This window comes from Chrysemys picta, chromosome 25, assembly GCF_011386835.1.
Source record: "Chrysemys picta bellii isolate R12L10 chromosome 25, ASM1138683v2, whole genome shotgun sequence".
Taxonomy (NCBI): Eukaryota; Metazoa; Chordata; order Testudines; family Emydidae; genus Chrysemys; species Chrysemys picta.
Window position 1 is genome coordinate 2,741,349 of NC_088815.1, and position 23,409 is coordinate 2,764,757.

At 49.2% G+C, this 23,409-nt stretch overlaps 2 protein-coding genes and 1 long non-coding RNA gene across 7 annotated transcripts in view; 1 reads left to right on the top strand and 2 right to left on the bottom strand.

Moving 5' to 3' along the window:
* Positions 1 to 14,102, bottom strand: part of MARCHF2 (membrane associated ring-CH-type finger 2) — a 74,698-nt gene extending 60,596 nt beyond the window's left edge. Inside the window, exon 1 of one of the 5 annotated variants that reach the window (XM_065578275.1) lies at positions 13,943 to 14,101. The gene's annotated coding sequence lies outside the window, so the exon portion shown is untranslated. Of the gene's footprint in view, positions 1 to 13,890 lie in introns of all 5 variants that reach the window. The other 4 variants (XM_005283779.5, XM_042841386.2, XM_042841387.2 and 1 more) reach the window with 4 other exon arrangements.
* Positions 14,103 to 14,275: 173 nt separating this feature from the next.
* On the top strand, positions 14,276 to 22,877 carry LOC112059968 (uncharacterized). The gene is made up of 3 exons (XR_010594899.1): positions 14,276 to 14,454; positions 20,009 to 21,568; positions 22,544 to 22,877. It is a non-coding gene; the product is annotated as an uncharacterized LOC112059968 (long non-coding RNA).
* LOC135977416 (uncharacterized) lies at positions 16,410 to 20,000 on the bottom strand. The gene is made up of 2 exons (XM_065578274.1): positions 19,076 to 20,000; positions 16,410 to 18,484 (listed from the first exon to the last, which is right to left on the bottom strand). Exons 1-2 carry the CDS (start codon positions 19,617 to 19,619, stop codon positions 17,982 to 17,984), a joined length of 1,047 nt encoding a protein of 348 aa, XP_065434346.1. The 5' UTR covers positions 19,620 to 20,000; the 3' UTR covers positions 16,410 to 17,981.
* Positions 22,878 to 23,409: the final 532 nt, after the last annotated feature.

Consider the following 23,409-nt stretch of genomic DNA (forward strand, 5'->3'; position numbering starts at 1 on the left):
GAGCCCTTTCAGTATGAAGATAATAGTTCTATAGTGCTTTATGACATCAATCCAGCCAATCAAGCTCAGGACAATAACTTACATTTGTACAGCAGTTCTCAGCCTGAAGGATCTCAAAGCATTTTACAAGTTCTGTAGAGCACATCCATGGGGTAATCACTCACCAGGCCACTTCTGGATTTCCTGGCTTGTGTTTATTTAATGCAACATTAAGGTTGAGAATCTAAATGCACGAGAATCAGAACCTTTACAGAGTTAAGATTCCCGTCATTAACTCACCTCTTTAGGCACTGCTTCATAGCAATAAGTCACAGAAGGATAGAGCTGATCCAAAGATCTCTGAAGCCAAGGGAACAAGTCTCCCACTGACTCAGTACACTTTTTATCAAGCCTTAGCTAAGGAAGAGGTTGTGCCAGCACACCTTGCAGGCTCGAAAGGCAATGCCCACAGACTTAATGCCATAAGCTACGATATTTTTTTCAGCAAGGACTATTTGCCTCACTCATGGAGTGAAATTTCAAATATTCATAACAAATTACTCCAGAATCAGCTACATGATCTTCTAAAGAGATAGCAAGCACTTTAGGGCAGGAACTGTCACTTTCTATGTGTTTGTATATCGCCTAACAATCTGGCCTGGCTGGCTTCTAGAGCTGCCACAGTGTTAGTGTTAAATAGGAATAAAATTAGGCCTGCCTATCTTGCAGCGGGGACAGATGACTACAACCTGTAGTTCCTAGACAGGCCACTTTAGAGAGATGTTCCAGAGAATGTTTGAAGACTTGGTTTATTTATATTGTGGTCAGGCTTTAAATGAGCTTGTTTTCCAAACACAGATGAAGACAGTCTTCCATAGACAGTACAGTCTTAAAAAGATTAGAAAAACTAACTTGTCAAGCTCAAGGCTTGGCAGGATTTGATTTGTATTGTATTTCAGTTTTTATAGGCAATATTGATCATTTATAAGCAATACATTTTGTTACCAAACAATCTGAAAGGTACATTTAGATATTATTTTCCAAATTTCTCTAATTTCAGTCTATTTCATTTACTTGATTTCAATTGTCTTTGTTTCTGGAAACTAGCAGCTGCCTGCGGGTTGCAGTGTATTTTACCACTGCACTGGCACAGAGCTTGTAGTGCATATTTACACACAGCGCTCTCTTTTGCTCTTCAGTTTGGAGCCGGCTGTGTATTCACACCGTGTACGCTTCTTCCATAGAGGGAAGAGATTTTCTTGAAATCACCTTATATTAATATTGGTGGATATAGCATAACCCTATCCCTGGATCCATTTTTTGGGGTGGAGTCCAAATTGATAAATACTTACATTTACTAATTAAAACTGCACCAAATGGAAACTGTCTCACCACAAGAACTATGCTGTCATTACTATGGTTCCATAATAATTTCAAAACAGTTACAGTTAACTAAGTATTTTAAGTGAACCAGACCTATGGTCTTCTCTTTGCATAACACTATTTAGATGCTGATAGGCCTTCATCGTCATAAAATATGAGCAGAGTATTGTTCAGTTGTCCAATCACGTTCACACACCTGTAGTTAATATTTTTACATTTTCCCAACATAGCAACACATATTCATCTGTTACTGATCCTAGCTAGAAATACAGAATGTTTAGGAACCATTAGGAAAGGGACAGATAAGACGACAGAAAATATCATAATCATAGGTGCCGACTTCCCCCCTTTCCCATGGGTGCTCGACCCGCCTCTGCCTCCGCCCCCGCCCCCACTCCACCCCTTTCATGAGGCCCTACCCCTACCCCTGCCCTGCCCCCATTCCAACCCCTTCCCCAAAGTTCCCACCCCAACTCCGCCCCCTCCCTGCCCCTATTCCAACTCCTTCCCCAAATCCCTGCTCCGGCCCTGCCTCTTCTCCACCTCCTCCCCTGAGCACACCACATTCCCGCTCCTTCCCTCCCTCCTGGAGTGTGCGAATGTTGCCAAACAGCTGTTTGGCGGCGGCCGGGCGGGCAGCGCTGGGAGGTAGCTGGAGGAGCGGGGACACAGTGTGCTCAGGGGAGGGGGAGGAGGTGGGGCAGGGCGTGAGGGGAGCTTGGCTGCCGGTGGGTGTAGAGCACCCACTAATTTTTCTCATGGGTGCTCCAGCCCCAGAGCACCCACAGAGTCCGCACCTATCATCATAGTGCCTCAATATAAATCCATGGTATGCCCACATCTTGAATACTGAGTGCAGCTGTGGTCACCACATCTCAAAAAAAGATGCATTAGAATTGGAAAAGGTACAGAGAAGGGCAACAAACATTAGGGGTATGGAACAGCTTCTGTATGAGGAGAGATTAAAAAGTTTGGGACTGTTCAGCTTGAAAAAGAGATGACTAAGAGGGGATATGATAGAGATCTATAAAATCACGACAGGTGTGGAGAAAGTTAAATAAGGAAATGTTATTTACTCCTTCACATAACACAAGAACTAGGGGTCACTCAATGAAATTAAAAGGCAGCAGGTTTAAAACAAACAAAAGGAAGTACTTCTTCACACAATGCACATTCAACCTATGGAAACTCATTGCCAGAGGATGTTCTGAAGGTCAAAACTATAACAGGGTTCCAAAAAGAACTAGATAAGTTCATGGAGGACAGGTCCATCAGTGGCTATTAGCCAGGATGGCCAGGAATGCAACACCAAGCTCTGAGTGTCCCTAGCTTCTGATTCCCAGAAACTGGGAGTAGATGACAGGGGATGGATCACTTGATGATTGACTGTTCTGCTCATTCTCTCTGAAACACTTGGCATTGGCCACTGGTGGAAGACAAGATACTGGGCTAGATGGACCAAAAGTCATAACAATTGTTGGACAGACAATGACTGAGCCATATTTGCACCTGAAATTTGTCTCAGACATGGCTTTTTCATACATGGTCCATGTGTTGCAAAAGTTAAAATACCAGTTATGAACAAAGGTGTTTGTTTGCCCAGGCAAACAAACAAACAAACAAAAAGATTGGAAGTGTCACTGTTCTGTCACAGGAAAAATAGAGTCGTGTGTTAGTTAAAAATGGGGAAGGCGTGGCTCAACAGTATTTTAATTTTATATTGTTTTCCATGGAAAATTCTGAAGAAAGTCATTTATTCATGAGACTCCAGTCAATAGGAGTAGCTACAGAAGCAACCAAACCAGGACTGTTGCACTGGGGTAGACAGAGGAGAGGAGGGCAAAATGGAGTCTAGACAGGATCACTCTTCCTCTGACCCACAACTGTACAGGGGAGACGGTCATACTCTGGAGGCACTAGGCCCCAGGTGGTTCTTAGTTGGGCGAAAAACTGCAGAGAGGAACCAACCAGCCAGAGGTTCTATCTGGAAGGAGCAGAAGCTGCCATAGCAGGGACAATTGGGGCAGTAAAGAACTTTCTACTGCCCTGTGCTGACAGGCTATTTGCTCCAAGCCTTCCCCTCCCTCACAGTCACTTCACCTCAGCTTCACTGCACCCCTGCGCCTCTTCCCCTAACCCCTCCATCTCGTTTGCCTTCCCATTTAGCTGACCCCTTCCTAACTAAATCCACCCCCCCAAAAAATATGGAACTAACATGCCATTTGATGCCCTCATGTTGTTCCCTCTGCTGGTCCCCACCCTGTCTCTCTCTCTCTGGTCTATTTAAATTGTCACCTCTTCCGGGCAGAAACTGTCTATTGCTTTGTTGGAACAGCACCTTGCACAATGGGAGCCATTCTTGGTTGGTCCGTAGGCACTACTGTAATAAACATGATTAATATTTTACAAAAAACATAGTTTAAACCACTTTCATAGTCTTTATGAGTTAAAACTATTAAAAATCCCATGCACCACCTCAGACGATACTGGGTAAAAGCTGTAACTAATAGAGACATCTTGCCCAGCAGTAAGCTGGATGGGGTAACAAGGGTCAGCACTTTTTATAACAAAATCCTAAGAGTCAGAGGCCTATATTGATAGAAGTGGGTAGTGATTTTGGATGCCCCCAACACTGAAGCACCCATAATCACTAGTCAATTTTGAAAACATAGGCCATTTTTTTTTGCCAGAGAAGTCATTGCTGTGACAGTCATTCAACTTTACTTAGGAGTATCTGAAACTGTCCAGGCCCATCTGCAGAAGAAAATCATGTTTCAGTTTATTATTTGTAGTATGGTAGCACTTAAAAGACCCAGCCAAGGTCAGGACCCTATTGTGCTAGATGCTGTACAAACATACAGTGACAGATTGTCCCTGCCCCAAAGAGTTTATAATCCATGGTGGTATAAGCTTCCGCATGCTACCTGGCTCACCCATGTAGCAGCAGGATCTTCCCATGCAAACATCAGAACTTTCACCTCCAATTCCACACCCCACCGCACCTAGAGGAAAGTGGCATAATTATCACACCCACCGGAGGCATATTTATTATTCGTGTTGCAGTAGAACCAGGAGCACCAGTCGGACTAGGGCCCAGAATACTATGCTCTGTACAGACACAGAACAAAGAATATGGGGGCATCTTCCCCCAGATAACAGAACTGCTTTGATCTAAGTGAGGATAGAGGAGGAGAGGTAAGTGATGCAGAATCATGGAACCCAACTTTGAGCTCATTACCATGTGCCAATATGTGTACAATCAATTGCACAATGCATCAAGTGGCCTGACTGCCTCTACTTCTGGGGGTGCTTTCAGAGCTCCTGCATGACTTTCCAAGGCCACACAGACCTTGATACCTTCCCATGTCTATGAGTCACAGCCAGTTTTCCTGATTATCTGCTGCCTACTTCCTAGCTCCCACACCAGATTGGCCTCCTTTCAGATTTTTAAAGGGGTCACAGGAGCTGCTCTGGACCTTACAAGATCCATATTTGATGGTGTGTGCTGCACTAATAAGAATAGCCCTTCTGGATCAGACCAAAGGTCCATCTAGCCCAGTATCCTGTCTTCCAACAGTGGCCAGTGCCAGATGCTCCAGAGGGAATGAACAGAACAGGTAATCATCAAGTGATCCATCCCCTGTCACCCATTCCCAGCTTCTGGCAAACAGAGGCTATGGACACCATTTATTGCACTAATGTCCACTGCAATTCCTCTGGTCTTCAGAAAGTCCATGGGAATTCAAAGCTGAGAGGTGGAGTTGGAATCATGGTCTGAAACTTTGGGAGCAGGCAGGGGCGGCTCCAGGCACCAGCGCAGCAAGCACGTGCTTGGAGTGACAAGCCGCGGGGGGCGCCTGCCAGTCGCTGTGAGGGCAGCAGCAGTCAGGAGGCCTTCAGCAGCATGCCTGCGGGAGATCCGCCGGTCCTGTGGCAAATCGGCGGTGGATCCGCTGAAGCCGCGGGACTGGCAGATCACCCGCAGAAACACAGCTGAATCCGCGTAACCACGGACCGCCGAAGGCCGCCTGACTGCCGTGCTTGGGGCGGCAAAAAAACAGAGCCGCCCTGGGATCAGGGTAGTAGCAGGAAGTCATCTTGTGGCAGATTTTTTGGGAGCCAGGGGGCCATGTGGAGCTCCTGAATGGAAATTCACTCATTACTCCAAGAGTAAGTGCTATGAGCTTGGGATGGTTATACTGTATTTTTCACACATAAAGAAGTTGAATCACAGATATTAAATGCAAAAAACTCAGTTCAACCTTATCTTTATAATGTAACTATACATTCACACACACTTTAACCCTGCAACCTTAACAGTGCATAACAAATTTATATCTTGAAGAGTTAATATTAAGATTGTCCAGACAAACCTTACCTCAGTTCCACTTTGTGCTTGTATCATGATACAAACTGCATGATCACATATTAGTTCTCAGAGTCAATATTTCCTATATTTTCTTTAAATACACTCGTATAGCATCTTGTACTACCCATCTATGCCAGACTCACTGAAGGTAATTTAAAATGATGAGTACACAGAAAAACATAAGTCACGCTACATCTGCTGTATAAGAAGCAGCAAACAGTATTAAGTGTTAGCATACACAGGAAACTACCATTAACTTACAATATTAACACTTTTCATAAGCCGTGTACCAATCATCTTTCATTAACACATCAGTCTTCACACAACTACTATTTAATATAGTAACCAAAGGAAAACAATTTTATGTCAGAACTTTTTTGGAAGGAATTTAGTTTTCAATTTATTTACATCTGTCCTCTTAAGAATATGCCAATGATATTAAATCAGTAGCAAGTGGACCATATTCTACAGTACAAGGTCCCTTTGCCAGGGCACCCCCGGGGCTGAGCACTAGCATTCTGCGCTGGGGGTACGTGGCTGTTCCTGTACACCTGCCCAGTCTCAAGAGGCTCAGGCGGAGGGCTGAGCCCCAGATAGTCCATCCCTTCCAGGGGTTGTCAATAAACACAAACCAATTGCCCCTCAGATGTGGTAAAGTTCTCTTCTGTAAAGCTGGGGGCCCAACTAGGTTCACTGGCTAGTGTAAAGGCATCACAAGTGGATCCACAACAGGTCCTCCCTTTCTCCCTCCTGGCAGGGGTCACCAGGCAGTGATCAGCTGAGCAGTTTTTATTTTTAGTTAGCTGAAGACTGGAGACCTACTCTTCTCACAAGTGTGCCACTGACTGGGCTGGGCTTCTCACTTTTAAGCTCTTCCTTCTAATTCTGACATCTCTCACAGGTGTGCTGGTAGGGCAGGGTACTCTTAGCCATGGACGGTGCATGAGCCCCTGCTTCGGGGAGACTAGCCATGCGGCCCCATCCCTTCCATCCAAGCCCGTTCCCCCCAAAGCCTGCCAGAGCCCCGAGCCCACGGCTGGAGGAGTCCCGGCCGCACAGCCCTGGTCTGCTCGCTGGCCCCAACCACCTGCTGGTATCTGGCTGGAGCTGAGCTGGCACCAGCTTTGGTGAGAGGGCAGAGTGGGCAGGGCCAGGGCTTAGCTTAGGATAGGCTTAGCCTCCCTTGGCCTATTATACCTGATGCCCATGCCCTGAGCTCACATTAGCTTGTGAACTCTGTGTTGCCCAGTGGAGGGGTTGTACACTCCACCACACCTAGCAATGAGATCACCTATTGGGACTGACCAGGTGGTCACCTGACAAAGGGCCTGGAAGGTTAAAAAAGGACAGGACGCTCCTTCAGCTTTAGCTGGTGAAAATGGCTGAAGAGATGAGCTGCATGTAGGGCCCAAAGCGGAAGCCTGCTCCTCTGAATAAAGAGGACCTCCAAGGACTCCCAAGGGAAGGGTGAGCTAGCCAGGGGCACTGCATTTAGTATGTTTGAGGTTTTCTAAATGATCTGTACTCTCTTATGCTTTATTTGTTAATTAAAGAGCAATGGTGTTAGACACTTTTATACAGAATTTTGTGCGTGTTAAGTGTTACACTTACCACCAGCCCCCCTGAAGAGGAGAGACAGAAGGCTCACACCTTTGGGTGGTGTTCTCCTATAGCTTAAATACAGCCTCTCCCAGAAGTCTGAGGCATCAGCACTGGTTCCAGGGACTGGACAGAGAAACCGCATGGTCTAAGCTCTCCGAATGGGCACTAGACAAGGGATGTGCCCCGAGACTCAAGACTCAATGCCTGGGCTCTGTTCACACTCCAGATGCTAAAAACACATGGGTATTCAATGGTGGATCCCTTCACAGCAATCTGGAGGGCTGCCAGCAAGGGGAACCCGATTTGATCTGTGGCATCTTTTCTACAAACTTAGATAAACGTGTATGATAGTATAAAGATAGAACATGAGATCATGCAACTGAAGATTGTTACAATGTACATGCACAACAGAGGGCTACAGTTTCATGTTCAACCTTAACATTAGCACTTCCTGAAACGAGTTCTGAACTGTGCAACACTAGTGTTCATTAACAGGCTTGTTTTACATTTAATTAATCTGAGGATGCTCCCATGAACCGGGTAACAGCCAACCTCATTCTCTGAGCTTGTTCAGCCAAGGAGCATACTGATTCTTTACAAAAAAGGAAAGCCCCTCAAGTATACTTTTTTAAAAAAAGCTTAGCCACACAGACAGTTACCCAAGCATGTACATGCATGTTGTGACATCTGGATTAGGAGACACATAAATGGCATGTATCCTAAAGATGGCTTAGCCGTCTCCTGCACCTACAGGAATCAGAGACTCCTTTCATCATTTGTACCTGCTGTGGCTCCCTTTGACAGCCACGGCTCCATCTCTCCAGTGTTATTCCAGTTCAGTCCACTGTGTCCAATGGACCCAAGATCAGAGGAGTCTGGGGGAGAAGAATCCATCACATCTCTACTATGGTATCTATACTGTAGAGTCTGCATGTCACATGTGTCTGAATTAATAAAATTCTGGTAAAGTGGTCTTCTGCTCTGGTAGTCATTAGAAAGTCCATAACCCGTAAGTGTATAATAAGAGTTGCTGGAGAGAAGTTGGAAAGGTGTTCAGATTAACAGGCCTCAAAAAACAGTTGCAATCCTCTTATGTTGCAGTCTCCCCACCCAATAACCAATGTGTTCATATGACACCATCAGCTGTCCTGTGAGGAAGAAGTGCCTCTGATGTGTCAAACCCATCATCCAGCTGTAAGTCTGTCACTGGAGCAAGGGACACAGAAGAGGAGAAGGAGCAGAGGACAGTGGTGATGGACAGCAATACTAAACAAGTTCTCTTGGGATGGTGTACCTGCTAATCTTACAACATGAATTTACAGAGTCCAAGTGTATGAACAATCAGCTGTATAAAGGGAAGACTTAACTATTCATGATGGTTCTGAGCTAGGGCTGTTATGAACTTGTGACCACAGAAAAAGCCCTTTGCAGGAACTTGTAATAGGATTGTCGGTGGGCTGGGAGGCCTAGTGGTTAGCGTCCAGTCAGTTGTGGAGCAGTGGTAGGGGAGCCCAGGCCCACCCACTCCACTGGACTCCAAACCAGGGCCTTAGGAGGGTCGGCAGCATTCGACCTCTGGGAACACCCTCTAAGTTACCTTCCCTGAGTCACTTCCTACTGCTGCTTCTCTCCACTTCTGGTCGCAAATAGGAAAAAGAAAAATGAAGAGGAAACCAAACAGTCAGCCCCAGCCAGGCTCAGCATACAGTCCTGGTACTTCAAGGAGGCTTCTCCAGACCCTTTTTGGCAGGGACCTTCAGGGTAGGTCTGTACTCCTCCCCTGCCTCCAGAGCTTTCTGAGGTAGCTTGCTGCTTCCTTTTCAACCCTGTCTGCAGCTGGAGTGTGCCCTGCACAGTTGGAGGGGCAAGGCTAGTGGGGCCCAGTATTATTCTTTAACCCCTTCTGTCCCAGTGTGGGGTTTGTATACCCCATCACAGGCCTGAAGGACTGACGCCTAACAGAGCCCTTGATGGAGTTGGGGGATAATCTCTGGTAAATTTATGAACATCGGTGTGGTTTCTTTTAGTGTTTTTAATAGGTTTTCACTGCAATGCTTTCATTTTAAGAATAAATGTGATTGCTTACAAAGAGCTGTATGGTAACTTGTGATGCTGGCAGCTAAAGCTGATCATAGCCTTCAGACAGAAAGCAAGGCATAGATGCTGGATTGTTTAAGCAGTCTGGCTTGCTGGGGAAATTACAATCTAGGCAGGGAACTGTGCAGCCTGGAAATACCTTTGTCAGGAGAGAGCAAGAGAGAGATGTCTCTGCCCAAGAGAGGTGATGGCTGAGAAGCTGGGAGCCCTCCAGGGACCACAATAGGGGGAACATAGGTGCAATTGTACTCAGACTTTAAGGTCAGAAGGGACCATCATGATCATCTAGTCTGACCTCCTGCACATTGCAAGGCACAGAACCTCACCTGCCCACTCCTGTAATAGACTTATAACCTCTGTCTGAGTTACTGAAGTCCTCAAATCGTGGTTAAAAGACTTCAAGCTACAGAAAATCTGCCATTTACACTAGTCTAAACCTGCAAGTGACCGTGTCCTATGTTGCAGAGGAAGGCGAAACTGAGCCGTGACAGGTAGTTCTACAAACAAGCATGTGTGTTTCTGCACTTTCGTAAGCTTGACCAATTAGTCAACAGCAACACAGTCTGACAAATGAGATTCAGTATGAGTCCACAAAGACAAGAGGAGACAACAGGCATACAAAACCAATTATAAGAAAAATCCTTTCAAATACAAACATAATATTTATGTCTGCATAAATTAAAGAACAAAGAATGAGTTTCCAAGTTCTTTCTTTGTTCAAAAAATGAGTATGATGCAGTGACACCAGACTGAAAAAGAAGAGGAGGATGTTATACTATCTTCCAAAACCTTTGTTACATATAGTATCAACGTTAAATCATTAAGAGCCCACTTGTGTAATGTGCTGAAAGCCTCCTGGAAAGAGATGAGCACCCTCAACTCCCACTGACTTCAATGGGAATTGAAGATTCTCAACACTTTTAAGGAGTAGGCCCTAGATATGCTTAAAAATATAGTGTAGGTTACAGAATGTTTGATTCTTGTTTTCAAAAGCTAAGCTAATTAACCTGGTGTTAAACATGGTGTGTATGAGGGCCCAGATTTTAAGAGTTCATACACTGCTGAAGAAGTGTAACATAAAACTTCCTAGGAGGGGCTAAAAATTGTTAGAATTATGATAATTCTGGAAAAGCTACATTTTGAACAAAAACATGTAATCTCCATTTCCCTACAAGAGGCTAACAGCATTTGGTCATAAGTGCCCCTCTCTGTAGGATGTTTACATGAAAGATTTGTGTGTGGGGGGGGGGGGAAAGAGTCCACTTGATTCATAGTTAAAGCTTAAGGAAGGGAGATTGCCTGACTACACAGTTATACTAACAAGTAGTAGATTATCGTCAGTCACAATACTTTGCACTTGTATCACTTTTCTGAAGACCACAAACATTAAGTTTCTGAACAGCCCAAGTGGTAGATGACCCTTTTTTGCATATGAGAAGACTGAGCCACAGAGGGCTAAGTCAGTGACAGAACCCCAGGATTTCCAACTCTCTGTTCAGATTGCTAGACTACACACCACTGCGGGCTCAACTGTCTTTTCTAGCAGATAAGTCTTCCAGCATGTGGTCTACAACACAAGAGGTCCCAATGTTTGTTTTCAATAAAATGCTCATTACAACAAGCATAGAATCATAGACGTGTAGGACTGGAAGGGACCTCAACAGATCATCTAGTCCAATCCCCTACACTCAAGGCAGGACTAAGTAATAATAGACCATTCCTGACAGGAGTTTGTCTAACCTGATCTTAAAAGCCTCCCATGACGGAGATTCCACAACCTCCCTCGACCATTTGTTCCAGTGCTTAACTACCCTGACAGTTAGGAAGTTTTTCCTACCATCCAACCTAAACCTCCCTTGCTGCAATTTAAGACCACTGCTTCCTGTCCTATCCTGAGAGGTTAAGGGGGAAAATTTTTTACCCTCCTCCTTGTAACAACCTTTTATATACTTGAAAACTGTTATGTCCCCCCTAATATTAAATTGTCCTCCAGAATCTCAGATTTTATTTGAGAAAAGTGGTGGGCTACACTGAAAAGTTACATTAGCTTAGCTAGGTCTCTCAGGGGAGTGAAAATTCCACACCCCTGAGCAACATAAGTTAAAGTGTGGCAGTCTTCTTCCAAGCTCTGCCCATCCGAGATGCCAAAATAAGACACCACTCAGTATAAAGTGAGCAAATGCTAAAATATGATTGTGCTGCTCTCTGAGCTCCCCTGGACTCCTTAAACTGGATTCTTCTTTGGCCAGGCTTCAATACACCCATGCGCTTTGCTGGCCCCTTGAAACTTGTTGATCGGGGCGTTTTTTTTTCCACACCCCCAACCAACAAAAGATTTGCCGACAAAAGCGCTAGTGTAGACAAAGTCTTAACTACATCGCTCAGGGGGTTGGATTTTTTAAATCTGAGATTTTGGAGGACAAGATAAGAGGATCAGACCAGGATATAGAGCAATATCCATCCTGACAATTCTGAATGAACTCAGTACCACTATACATATACATATATTAGGTTGCTCTGAAACACATCTGGACACTATTTCTGAAGGAGATCCTTGCCTCTTCTAAGTAGGAAGGTCAGTGAACAACAATGGAGCCATACAATGGAAATTACAACTCCTTTAGAGAAGGCAACCTACCAGGCCCCTGGAGAATGCAACAGTCCACAAGGTCTTAAGAAGCCAATCCTGTCTCCACACTTCCCTGTCTCCAACCTTCCCCATTGAGCCATGCTGACATGGACTCTCCACAATCAGGTTTCAATCCATGATGTGACACAGAGACAAGCCCTAACTAGTCAACAACCTCTTTATGGCAACTGAAAAAGAACAAACCTCAGCACTGATACTATTCAGTCTCTTTGCAGTGTTCAAGGTAGTCAATTACAAGATACTGCTGACCTTACAAGACCTATCCTGAGTGGATGGTGCAGCATGGTCATTGATGCAATAATTTCTCCTGAACTGGCCTGAGAGCATAGCTGCTCCCCAACCTCAAGAGCATTCACATGCACAGATCTGCAGATATCAGTGCTGCTCCTGCCTCTTTCCCTTCAATATGAGAACTCATGGATAAGTTGCAAGTAACATAGGCTCAATTGCCAACAACATACCAACACCACCCAGCCTTGCATCTCCTCAGCAAACTTTATTGACTGGACACTACCAGGTGTCACACTGCCTATGTGAAATCAACACCTGGACAAAGGGAAGCTTGCTCACACTGACCCCAGACTAGAGCTGAAGAGCAGAGTCCACTATGGAGAACTCAAGATGAATCTTACTGTATTTGGTGACAGAACCCCAGAGAAGTTTGTGAGAGCACTCAATTGAATTCTGACTATTCTGGAGTTCACAGAGTGCTAAAAAAAGAAGGTCCTACCCCCCATCTGTCCTAGAATAAAAACAAACAAACAAAAAACCAGAAAGACAACACAACACTGGATGACAGAGATCAAAAGGTCTAATCTAAATGTGAAGCTTGGAGAAACCTATGGCTTTTACTTCCCTACCTCACAGGGGTATTGGTAGGAGAAATACATTAAGGACTGTAAAGTGCTTTGAGAGCTAATGAAAAAGGAAATTAAGAGCTAAGCATTATTATATTACATATTTTAATCATGGAACTAAATATACTTAAGACATCCCACTATTTACTTTGCAGATGTTTGGAAGAGGAAAGGTGTGAAAGCTTATCCAGCGTGGCAAAGGTGGGCACGTTAAAATCAGACCAAGTACCATTGTCAGCATTAAAGACAAAAGACCAAAACCTGAAATGGATGGGGGAACAACTACAGCTAGAAAGCAACAATTTAACAGGCAGATAGGAATCCCAAATTTCACTGGGCAACTGGACAGACCGACAGCCTAGCAGCCTCAGGGCAATGCTGGCACAACCAGCTCCTGTCCCTTGCCCCAGAGAACCTGCCTCAGCCTAGGGGGGTTCAGGGCAAGAAGTATCTAGCTTAGACACAAACTGACTTGACATTGTCTCTCCCAGCTACCCTGGGCCAGCACAGCACATCAGGCAGTGTGTGGAATGGGAGTAGCTTCTCCAGCACCAGTTTGGGGCTCCAGAGCCCCTGAGACCAGCCCTCCTCCAGCTAGCCCTTGCCACCACTATTTCCTAACTACGCAGGGAAGATGGTCCCGAGCAGAGGCAAGCCCTCTTCCTATGAGGGCAGATGTTATCTCCCTATGCCCCCAGATCCCGCTCAGTTCCACCCAGGAGGACTCCACCCCTGCTTTCCCTGTCCCCCAGGCTTCCCTCAGCTCCTTCCCCCCGATCCCTGTCATTCCTTCCCCTGCTCCCCAGAATCCCCTCCGCTCCCCACCCATGCCAGGTCCCCCTCAGCTCCAATCACCCATCCCCAGGCTCCCCTCAGCTCTCCCCCCATCCCAGTCACCCCAGCTCCCTCCGCCCATCGCAGTCACGCACAGCCCGCCTGTAGGTCCCCCTCACCGTCCCAGTAGCACCCAGGGCCTATCACACGACGCCCGCCGGGCACGACTACCTGCCGGTCCCGGTGCCCCAGGCTGAATCTCAGTGGGGCCTGGGCCGCCCCATATCCCGGCTCCAGCGGCCGCCGGGCGCCGCCTACTGCCTCCCTCCTGCTGTCACGGCGGATGGAGCAGTGCCCGCGGATAGCCCCGCCCACACCCATACCAGCCAATCAGCGCACGGGACTACACAGAAGGGTAGATATATCGCCCAATCGTCTGCCAGAACCGACTCTAGACGTCATGGTATTACCTTGATGGACATAGCCACTAACTACTAGCAGCCTGGGGAAGAGCGTAATCTGGCCACAGACGCGCAGGATGCCGAGTGGCGGGGACAGGTCAGGCTCGGCCCTGTACCGGGCTGGAGGAGGCGGGGCCTAGAGCAGGGGCAGGGCTTGAGCCCCTCCCTTCCCTCCTCCCCCTAGCCCCGCCCCGCTGGGAGAGGGGCTGCCTCAGGGAGCCGTTGCGAGGCGCGCGCCAGAACTCAGGGCGAGGCCGGTGCGAGCGGGGCCTTTCTCTCAGGGTACGTCTACACTACGAAATTAGTTCGAATTTATAGAAGCCGGTTTTATTGAAATCGGTTGTATACAGCCGATTGTGTGTGTCCACACAATAAAATGCTCTAGGTGCTCTAGTCGGCGGACCGCGTCCACAGTACAAGGCTAGCGTCGACTTCCAGAGCATTGCACTATGGGTAGCTATCCCACAGCTATCCCACAGTTCCCGCAGTCTCCGCCGCCCCTTTGAATTCTGGGTTGAGATCCCAATGCCCGGATGATGCAAAACAGTGTCGCGGGCGGTTCTGGGTACATGTCGTCAGGCCCCTCCCCCCCCCGTCACAGCAACGGCAGACAATAGATTCGCGCCTCTTTACCTGGGTTACCTGAGTTACCTGTGCAGACAACATGGAGCCCGCTCAGCTGAGCTCACCGTCACCATATGTCCTCTGGGTGTCGGCAGACGTGGGACTGCATTGCTGCACAGCAGCAGCTGCTAACTGCCTTTTGGCGGTAGACGGTGCAGTAGACTGGTAGCCTTCATCGGCGATCTGGGTGCTGGCAGCCGTGGGGCTTGCCTTTTGGCAGTAAATGGTGTATTACGACTATTAGCCGTCCTATTACAAGTCGGGTCATCGCACATTAGCAGAGTCTTCCCCGAGCAGCCGATTGTGCAATAGGCCTGAAGACCATCGTCATACGCCGCCCCGTATTTGCTGCCAAGCACCCAGAAAGATGCCGAGGGCTATCAGTCACGCTGCACCGTCGTCTTAAGATGTAAAAAATAGATTTGCTCTGTATTCATTTGCTTCCCCCTCCCTCCGTCAAATCAACGGCCTGCTAAGCCCAGGGTTTTCAGTTTAATCTTTGGGGGGAACATTCTGTGTGACAGTTGTTTGTGTTTCTCCCTGATGCACAGCCACCGTTCTTGATTTTAATTCCCTGTGCCTGTACGCCATGTCGTCACTCGGCCCCCCTCCCTCCTTCCCCTAGTCCGTCAGATACTACGTTTGCGCCACAGCTCAGAGAGCCGAGAAGCGGTTCGCGCCTTTTCTTTGAATTCTGGGTTGAGATCCCAATGCCCGGATGATGCAAAACAGTGTCGCGGGCGGTTCTGGGTACATGTCGTCAGGCCCCTCCCCCCTCGTCACAGCAACGCAGACAATAGATTCGCGCCTTTTTACCTGGGTTACCTGTGCAGACAACATATCACGGCAAGCATGGAGCCCGCTCAGCTCAGCTGAGCTCACCGTCACCATATGTCCTCTGGGTGCTGGCAGACGTGGGACTGCATTGCTACACAGCAGCAGCTGCTAACTGCCTTTTGGCGGTAGACGGTGTAGCATGAGTGATAGCCATGGGGCTGGCAGCCGTAGGGCTGCATTGCACCAGCCCCTTGCCAGGCGATGGTATATTATGACTGGTATCCGTCGTCATCGTATTGGTGTGGCTGTCAATCATGGCCACCTGGGCAGACATGCTACTGTTTCGATGATGATGGCTACCAGTCGTAATATACTATTTTCTGCCAATTGCCCAGTATTGTCTGCTAAGCACCCAGAAGAGGCCGAGGGCGATGCTGGGTGCTGGCGGACGTGGGGCTGGCAGACGTGGGGCTGCATTGCTACACAGCAGCAGCCCCTTGCCTTTTGGCAGATGATGGTATTTTATGATTGGTATCCGTCATCGTCGTACTGGTATGGCTGTCACTCATGCTGCACCGTCGGCTGCCACCTTAAGATGTAAAAAATAGATTTGTTCTGTATTCATATGCTTCCCCTTCCTCCGTGAAATCAATGGCCTGCTAAGCCCAGGGTTTTCATTTTAATCTTTGGGGGGACCATTCTGTGTGACAGTTGTTTGTGTTTCTCCCTGTTCCTGTACCTGTACGCCATGTCGTCACTCGGCCCTCCCTCCCTCCCGCCCTCCCTCCTTCTCCTGGTCCATCAGATACTACTTTCGCGCCTTTTTTCTGACCAGGCGCCATAGCTAGCACTGGGATCATGGAGCCCGCTCAGATCACCGCGGCAATTATGAGCACTATGAACACCACGCGCATTGTCCTGGAGTATATGCAGAGCCAGGACATGCCAAGGCGAAACCCGGACCAGGCGAGGAGGCGATTGCAGCGCGGCGACGAGAGTGATGAGGAAATTGACATGGACATAGACCTCTCACAAGGCACAGGCACCAGCAATGTGGAAATCATGGTGTCACTGGGGCAGGTTGATGCCGTGGAACGCCGATTCTGGGCCCGGGAAACAAGCACAGACTGGTGGGACCGCATCGTGCTGCAGGTATGGGACGATTCCCAGTGGCTGCGAAACTTTCGCATGCGTAAGGGCACTTTCATGGAACTTTGTGACTTGCTGTCCCCTGCCCTGAAACGCCAGGATACCAAGATGAGAGCAGCCCTCACAGTTGAGAAGCGAGTGGCGATAGCCCTGTGGAAGCTTGCAACGCCAGACAGCTACCGGTCAGTCGGGAATCAATTTGGAGTGGGCAAATCTACAGTGGGGGCTGCTGTGATCCAATTTGCCAGGGCAATGAAAGACCTGGTGATAGCAAGGGTAGTGACTCTGGGCAACGTGCAGTCAATAGTGGATGGTTTTGCTGAAATGGGATTCCCAAACTGTGGCGGGGCCATAGACGGAACCCATATCCCTATCTTGTCACCGGAGCACCAAGCCACCGACTACATAAACCGCAAGGGGTACTTTTCAATGCTGCTGCAAGCCCTGGTGGATCACAAGGGACGTTTCACCAACATCAACGTGGGATGGCCGGGAAAGGTACATGATGCTCGCGTCTTCAGGAACTCTGCTCTGTTTCGAAAGCTGGAGGAAGGGACTTTCTTCCCGGACCAGAAAGTGACCATTGGGGATGTTGAAATGCCTATCGTGATCCTTGGGGACCCAGCCTACCCCTTAATGCCATGGCTCATGAAGCCGTACACAGGCAGCCTGGACAGGAGTCAGGACCTGTTCAACTACAGGCTGAGCAAGTGCCGAATGGTGGTGGAATGTGCATTTGGACGTTTAAAAGCGCGCTGGCGCAGCTTACTGACTCGCTCAGACCTCAGCGAAAAGAATATCCCCATTGTTATTGCTACTTGCTGTGCGCTCCACAATATCTGTGAGAGTAAGGGGGAGACCTTTATGGCGGGGTGGGAGGTTGAGGCAACTCGCCTGGCCGCTGATTACGCGCAGCCAGACACCAGGGCGGTTAGAGGAGCACAGCAGGGCGCGGTGCGCATCAGAGAAGCTTTGAAAACGAGTTTTGTGACTGGCCAGGCTACTGTGTGAAACTTCTGTTTGTTTCTCCTTGATGAACCCTCCAAACCCCCCCCACCGACCCGGTTCACTCTACTTCCCTGTAAACCAACCACCCCACCCCACCCTCCCCTCCCGCTTGCAGAGGCAATAAAGTCATTTTTTTTTAACATTCATGCATTCTTTATTAGTTCCTTACAGAGGTAGGGGGATAATTGCCAAGGTAGCCTGGGATGGGTGGGGGAGGAGGGATGGAAAAGGACACACTGCATTTTAAAACTTTAACTCTTATTGAAGGCCAGCCTTCTGATGCTTGGGCGATCATCTGGGGTGGAGTGACTGGGTGGACGGAGGCCCCCCCACCGTGTTCTTGGGCGTCTGGGTGAGGAGGCTATGGAACTTGGGGAGGAGGGCTGTTGGTTACACAGGGGCTGTAGCGGCGGTCTCTGCTCCTGCTGCCTTTCCTGCAACTCAACCATACGCTCGAGCATATCAGTTTGATGCTCCAGCAGACGGAGCATTGCCTCTTGCCGTCTGTCTGCAAGCTGACGCCACCTATCGTCTTCAGCCCGCCACTTGCTCTGTTCTTCCCGCGATTCAGCCCGCCACCTCTCCTCTCGTTCATATTGGGCTTTTCTCATCTCCGTCATTGACTGCCTCCACGCATTCTGCTGTGCTCTATCAGCCTGGGCGGACATCTGCAGCTCCGTGAACATCTCGTCCCTCGTCCTACGTTTTCTCTTTCTAATGTTCACGAGCCTCTGCGAAGGAGAAACATTTGCAGCTGGCGGAGGAGAAGGGAGAGGTGGTTAAAAAAGACACATTTTAGAGAACAATGGGTACACTCTTTCATTACAAGGTCGCATATTTCGGCTTGCAGGCAGCCATCGTAGGCCACAGTGTTTTGGCTTTTTTAACCTTCTTAACATGCGGGAAAGGTTGCAAACAGCAGCGCATTTCCCATATCAAGGATGAATTGGGTTGTCCATTTAAAATGGGGTTTCAATGTAAAAGGAGTGGCTGCGGTTTCCCGGTTAACATGCGGCACAAACACAAGTAAACCCCCCCGCCCCACACACACGATTCTCTGGGATGATCACTTCACCCCTCCCCCCACCGCGTGGTTAACAGCGGGGAACATTTCTGGTCAGAAGAGCAGGAACGGGCGCCTCTGAATGTCCCCTTAATAAAATCACCCCATTTCAACCAGGAGAGCTTTCTGGAGATGTCCCTGGAGGATTTCCGCTCCATCCCCATACACGTTAACAGACTTTTCCAGTAGATGTACTGGCCGCGATTGCCAGGGCAAAGTAATCATTAAACACGCTTGCTTTTTTTTTGTAATGTTTACAAATAGTTACAAAGTTACACTCACCAGAGGTCTCCTGTGTGCCCTGAGGGTCTTGGGTGAGTTCGGGGGTTACTGGTTCCAGGTCCAGGGTCACAAACATATCCTGGCTGTTGGGGAAACCGGTTTCTCCGCTTCCTTGCTGCTGTGAGCTACCTACAGTACCTCCATCGTCATCATCCTCCTCGTTCCCCGAACCGTCTTCCCTGTGTGTTTCTCCAGTGAGAGAGTCATAGCACACGGTTGGGGTAGTGGTGGCTGCACCCCCTAGGATCGCATGCAGCTCCGCGTAGTAGCGGCAAGTTTGCGGCTCTGCCCCGGACCTTCCGTTTGCTTCTCTGGCTTTGTGGTAAGCTTGCCGTAGCTCCTTAATTTTCACGCGGCACTGCTGTGTGTCCCTGTTATGGCCTCGGTCCTTCATGGCCTTGGAGATCTTTTCTAATACTTTTCCATTTCTTTTACTGCTACGGAGTTCAGCTATCACTGCTTCATCTCCCCATATGGCGAGCAGATCTCGTACCTCCCGTTCGGTCCATGCTGGAGCTCTTTTGCGATCCTGGGAGGACTCCATCACGGTTACCTGTGCTGATGAGCTCTGCGGGGTCACCTGTGCTCTCCACGCTGGGCAAACAGGAAATGAAATTCAAACCTTCGCGGGTCTTTTCCTGTCTACCTGGTCAGTGCATCTGAGTTGAGAGTGCTGTCCAGAGCGGTCACAATGAAGCACTGTGGGATAGCTCCCGGAGGCCAATAACGTCGAATTCCGTCCACACTACCCCAATTCCGACCCGCAAAGACCGGTTTTATCGCTAATCCCCTCGTCAGAGGTGGTGTAAAGAAACCGGTTTAAAGGACCCTTTAAGTCGAAAGAAAGGGCTTCGTTGTGTGGACGTGTCCAGGCTTAATTCGGTTTAACGCCGCTAAAGTCGACCTAAACCCGTAGTGTAGACCAGGCCTCAGCCTCACAGTGCCTGGGGGCCGCAGGCCCTGGCTAGGCCCCCGCCTGGGCCCTCGGGCTGCAGCCAGGCCGGCCTTGAGCGCCAGGCAATGCGGTCCAGCTGCGGCTGAGCTGTCACCTCCCCCGTGGCCTCCGCCAGCCCCCACACCCATGGACGGTTTGGGGTCGCAAAACTTACCCACAATAGAACATTTCCGTCTGGACAAGAGAACGGACCGAATGTTTAAATCTGTGCCCGAGGGCTTCTGAGGAGCTGGGATGGTTCAGGGTGCCTGAAGGGATGACTGAGAAGGTTTTGCCACATAGAGGTGAAGGAGGTCCAGCTACTGCACTTTTTTTGGCCATTAAGCTGCTATGAGGTTAACACTTGCTCCTTGTCTCAGTCTAAGCACAGTTTTGAAGATTAGAGGTATAGGTGGGTACGTGTAGAGCGGAGCCAGGATATTAGCGGAACATCTCCTGAGGAGTTGTAGCCACATCCTCAGTTGGAGCAGAGAACTGACTGAATGTTAGCAGAATAGTTTAACTGTTTCTCATTGGTTGATGTTGCAAAGAGGTATACATGTGTGAGGCTCCGGGTTTGGTAGATGCTCTGGGGATAGTCATTGAGCTCCACTCGTGGTCCTGATGGAAGTGCCTGCTCTTGCAATCCATAATTGTGTTCTGAAAGCTGGGTAGATGATCAATGTGATGAGGGATGCATGAGTTCCATAGTCTCACTCTCAGTGACTCTATGCATAGGACTGAAAGATCTTGCTCCCTTTTGACAGTTTATGTAGTACATAGCTTCCTCGTTGTCCAGCCAGAGTGGCCCTGTATGTCATGAAGGAAGTGCTGACAGGTGTAGTGGACTGCCATTAGTTCTAGGATGCTGTTATGGAACAGTCTCTTTTGGGGGACCATTTGCCATCTGCTGTGACCTCTTGTTGACTGGCCCACCCACCCTGAAGAGAGGCATCTGTCATGAGAATTTTTGAAGTTGGAGGATGTGAGAATGGGCTCCCACCCAAACCTTCAGTGGGTCTTTCCACTACCTGAGAGAGTCTAGTACCAGTTGAGGCTCTGTGATTAGTTTGGAAAGGCCCTGCCTATTTGGGGTCTACATAGTCCTTACCCCAGCCTGAAGACATCTGAGGCGCAGTCTCACATGCGGTGTAACAAATATGGATGACAACATGTGGCCCAGGAGTTCTAGCCAGGTCCTTGCAGTTGTTTGAGGGCTGTGCTTTAGAGTAGAGATCAGGCTGGTCATAGTGAGGAATCTTTCCTTGGGGAGATGAGCCTGGTGGATGGGGAGTCTAGTGTGGCTCTGATGAAGTCTATCCACTGGACTGGGATTAGTGTAGACTTCCTTAGATTGATGCGGAAGCCCAGGGACTGAAATAGGGCTAGGGCCTTGGTGGTTGCTGGCTGAGTCTACTGGGTGGAGCAGCCCCAGAGGAGTGAGCCATCCAGATATGGAAAGACTGTGATGCCCCACTGATGCAAGTGAGCCACTACCCATGAGAGGACCTTCATGAAAACCCTTACCACAGAGCGCCCAAAGGGGAGAACAAATATTGGTAATATTCCGAGCCTATGACAAAGCATAGAAAGTGTTTGGGAGAGGACACTAGCAATATGAAAGTAGATGTCCTGGAGGTTGAAGGAGACAAACCAATCCCCTGGATCTGGGGATGAGATTATGGTGGCTAGCGTTACCATCCTGAAGTGCTGGAATAGGACATAGGTAATGATTGTGTCCTACCACAAACCGGAGGAAGCACCTGTGCCCCTCGAATATGTGGATGTGGAAGTACGCGTCCTGTAGATCAAGGGCAGCATACCAGTCCCCGGGATCCAGGGAGGGGATGATGGAGGCCAGGGAGACCATGCGGAATTTGAGCTTCACCATGTGCTGGTTTAGGCCCCGTAGGTCCAGTACGGGTCTGAGCCCCCCTTTGGCCTTCGGGATAAGAAAGTAACAGGAGTAGTACCCCTTGCCTGTGAACTCCTTGGGCACCGCCTCTATCGCTCCTAGTTCCAGGAGCCGCCCCACATCCTGCTTGAGCAGGGCTTTGTGTGAGGGGTCCCTCAGGAGGGACGGGGTGGGGGGGTGGTTGGGCGGGGAGGAGGTAAACTGGAGGGTGTAACCCTGGGAGACGGTGTTGAGGACCCATTGGTCCGAGGTGATCCACGACCATTCCAGGAGGAAAGCACACAATTGGTTGGCAAAGGGAAGCTTTATTGGGGTTGGATCCATGACGAGGACTGGCGGGATGCCCCCAAGCGTCCCGTCAAAAATGCCTTTTCCCTGCCTGTTTGCCCTTAGAGGGTCCAGGCTGGGGGGCAGGTCAAGACTGCCTATGAGGGCATCTCTTATAGTCCCACTGCTTCTTATGGGCGTCCTTTTACTTTAGGAGGGCAGCCAGGGTAGAAGTCTGCTGCAGCTTAAATTTAGGTTTTGCCGGAGCCGGGACATATAGACCCAGTGTCTGGAGGGTCATGCGGGAGTCCTTCATGCTATGCAGCCTTGTATCTATTTCCTCTGCAAACAGAGCTTTCCCATCAAATGGGAGGTCCTGCATGGAAGACTGCGCCTCACTGGACATCCCAGAGAGCAAGAGCTATGACGCCCGTCTCAAGGACACTGCTGAGGCCATCGACCGCGCAGCCGTGTCCGCAGCATCTGAGGCAGCCTGCAGGGAAGCTTGAGCTGCCGATGTCCCTTCCTCCACGAGCGTCCTGAACTCCTTATCACGCTCCTGGAGGGAGTCCTCAAACTTGGGCAGGGAGCCCCACAGACTGAATTTGTACCGGCCCAGGAGAGCCTGATGGTTTGCCACTCGTAACTGGAAGCTCGAAGACTAATAAATTTTCCTACCGAAAGAGTCCAGTCTCCGAGAGTCTTTGTTCTTTGGGGTCGGGTCTGGCTGACCTTGTTGTTCCCAGTGGTTGACCAACTCGACCACCAGGGAGTTGGGTACATAGGTACTCATGCCCCTTAGCGAGTATGAAGTACTTTCACTCAGCCTTTTTTGATATAGGGGCCAATGAGGCCGGTGTTTGCCACAGGGTATTCGAAATCTTAGCCACCCCTTCATGGCTTGGCCAGACCACCCTACCCGGTGCTGATGGGGACAACACGTTGAACAGGGAGCCTGCGGGCTCTTCCATCTCCTCTGCCTGGAGGTAGAGGCTTGCTGCTACCCACTTTAAGAGGTTTTGGTGGGCCCTGACGTCCTCCTGCGGGATGGAGGGGGGCGGGGCTGCAATCGCCTCATCCGGGCAGGGTGAAGAGGCTGGCACGGTGCTCAGGGTGTCATCTGGCACCGGAGGATCCACCACCTGGTCGGACTCCGGGCACGGTGCCGAGGACGTGCGTCCCACCGACTCCTTTGTTGGGGGTCTGGAGATGGAGGCC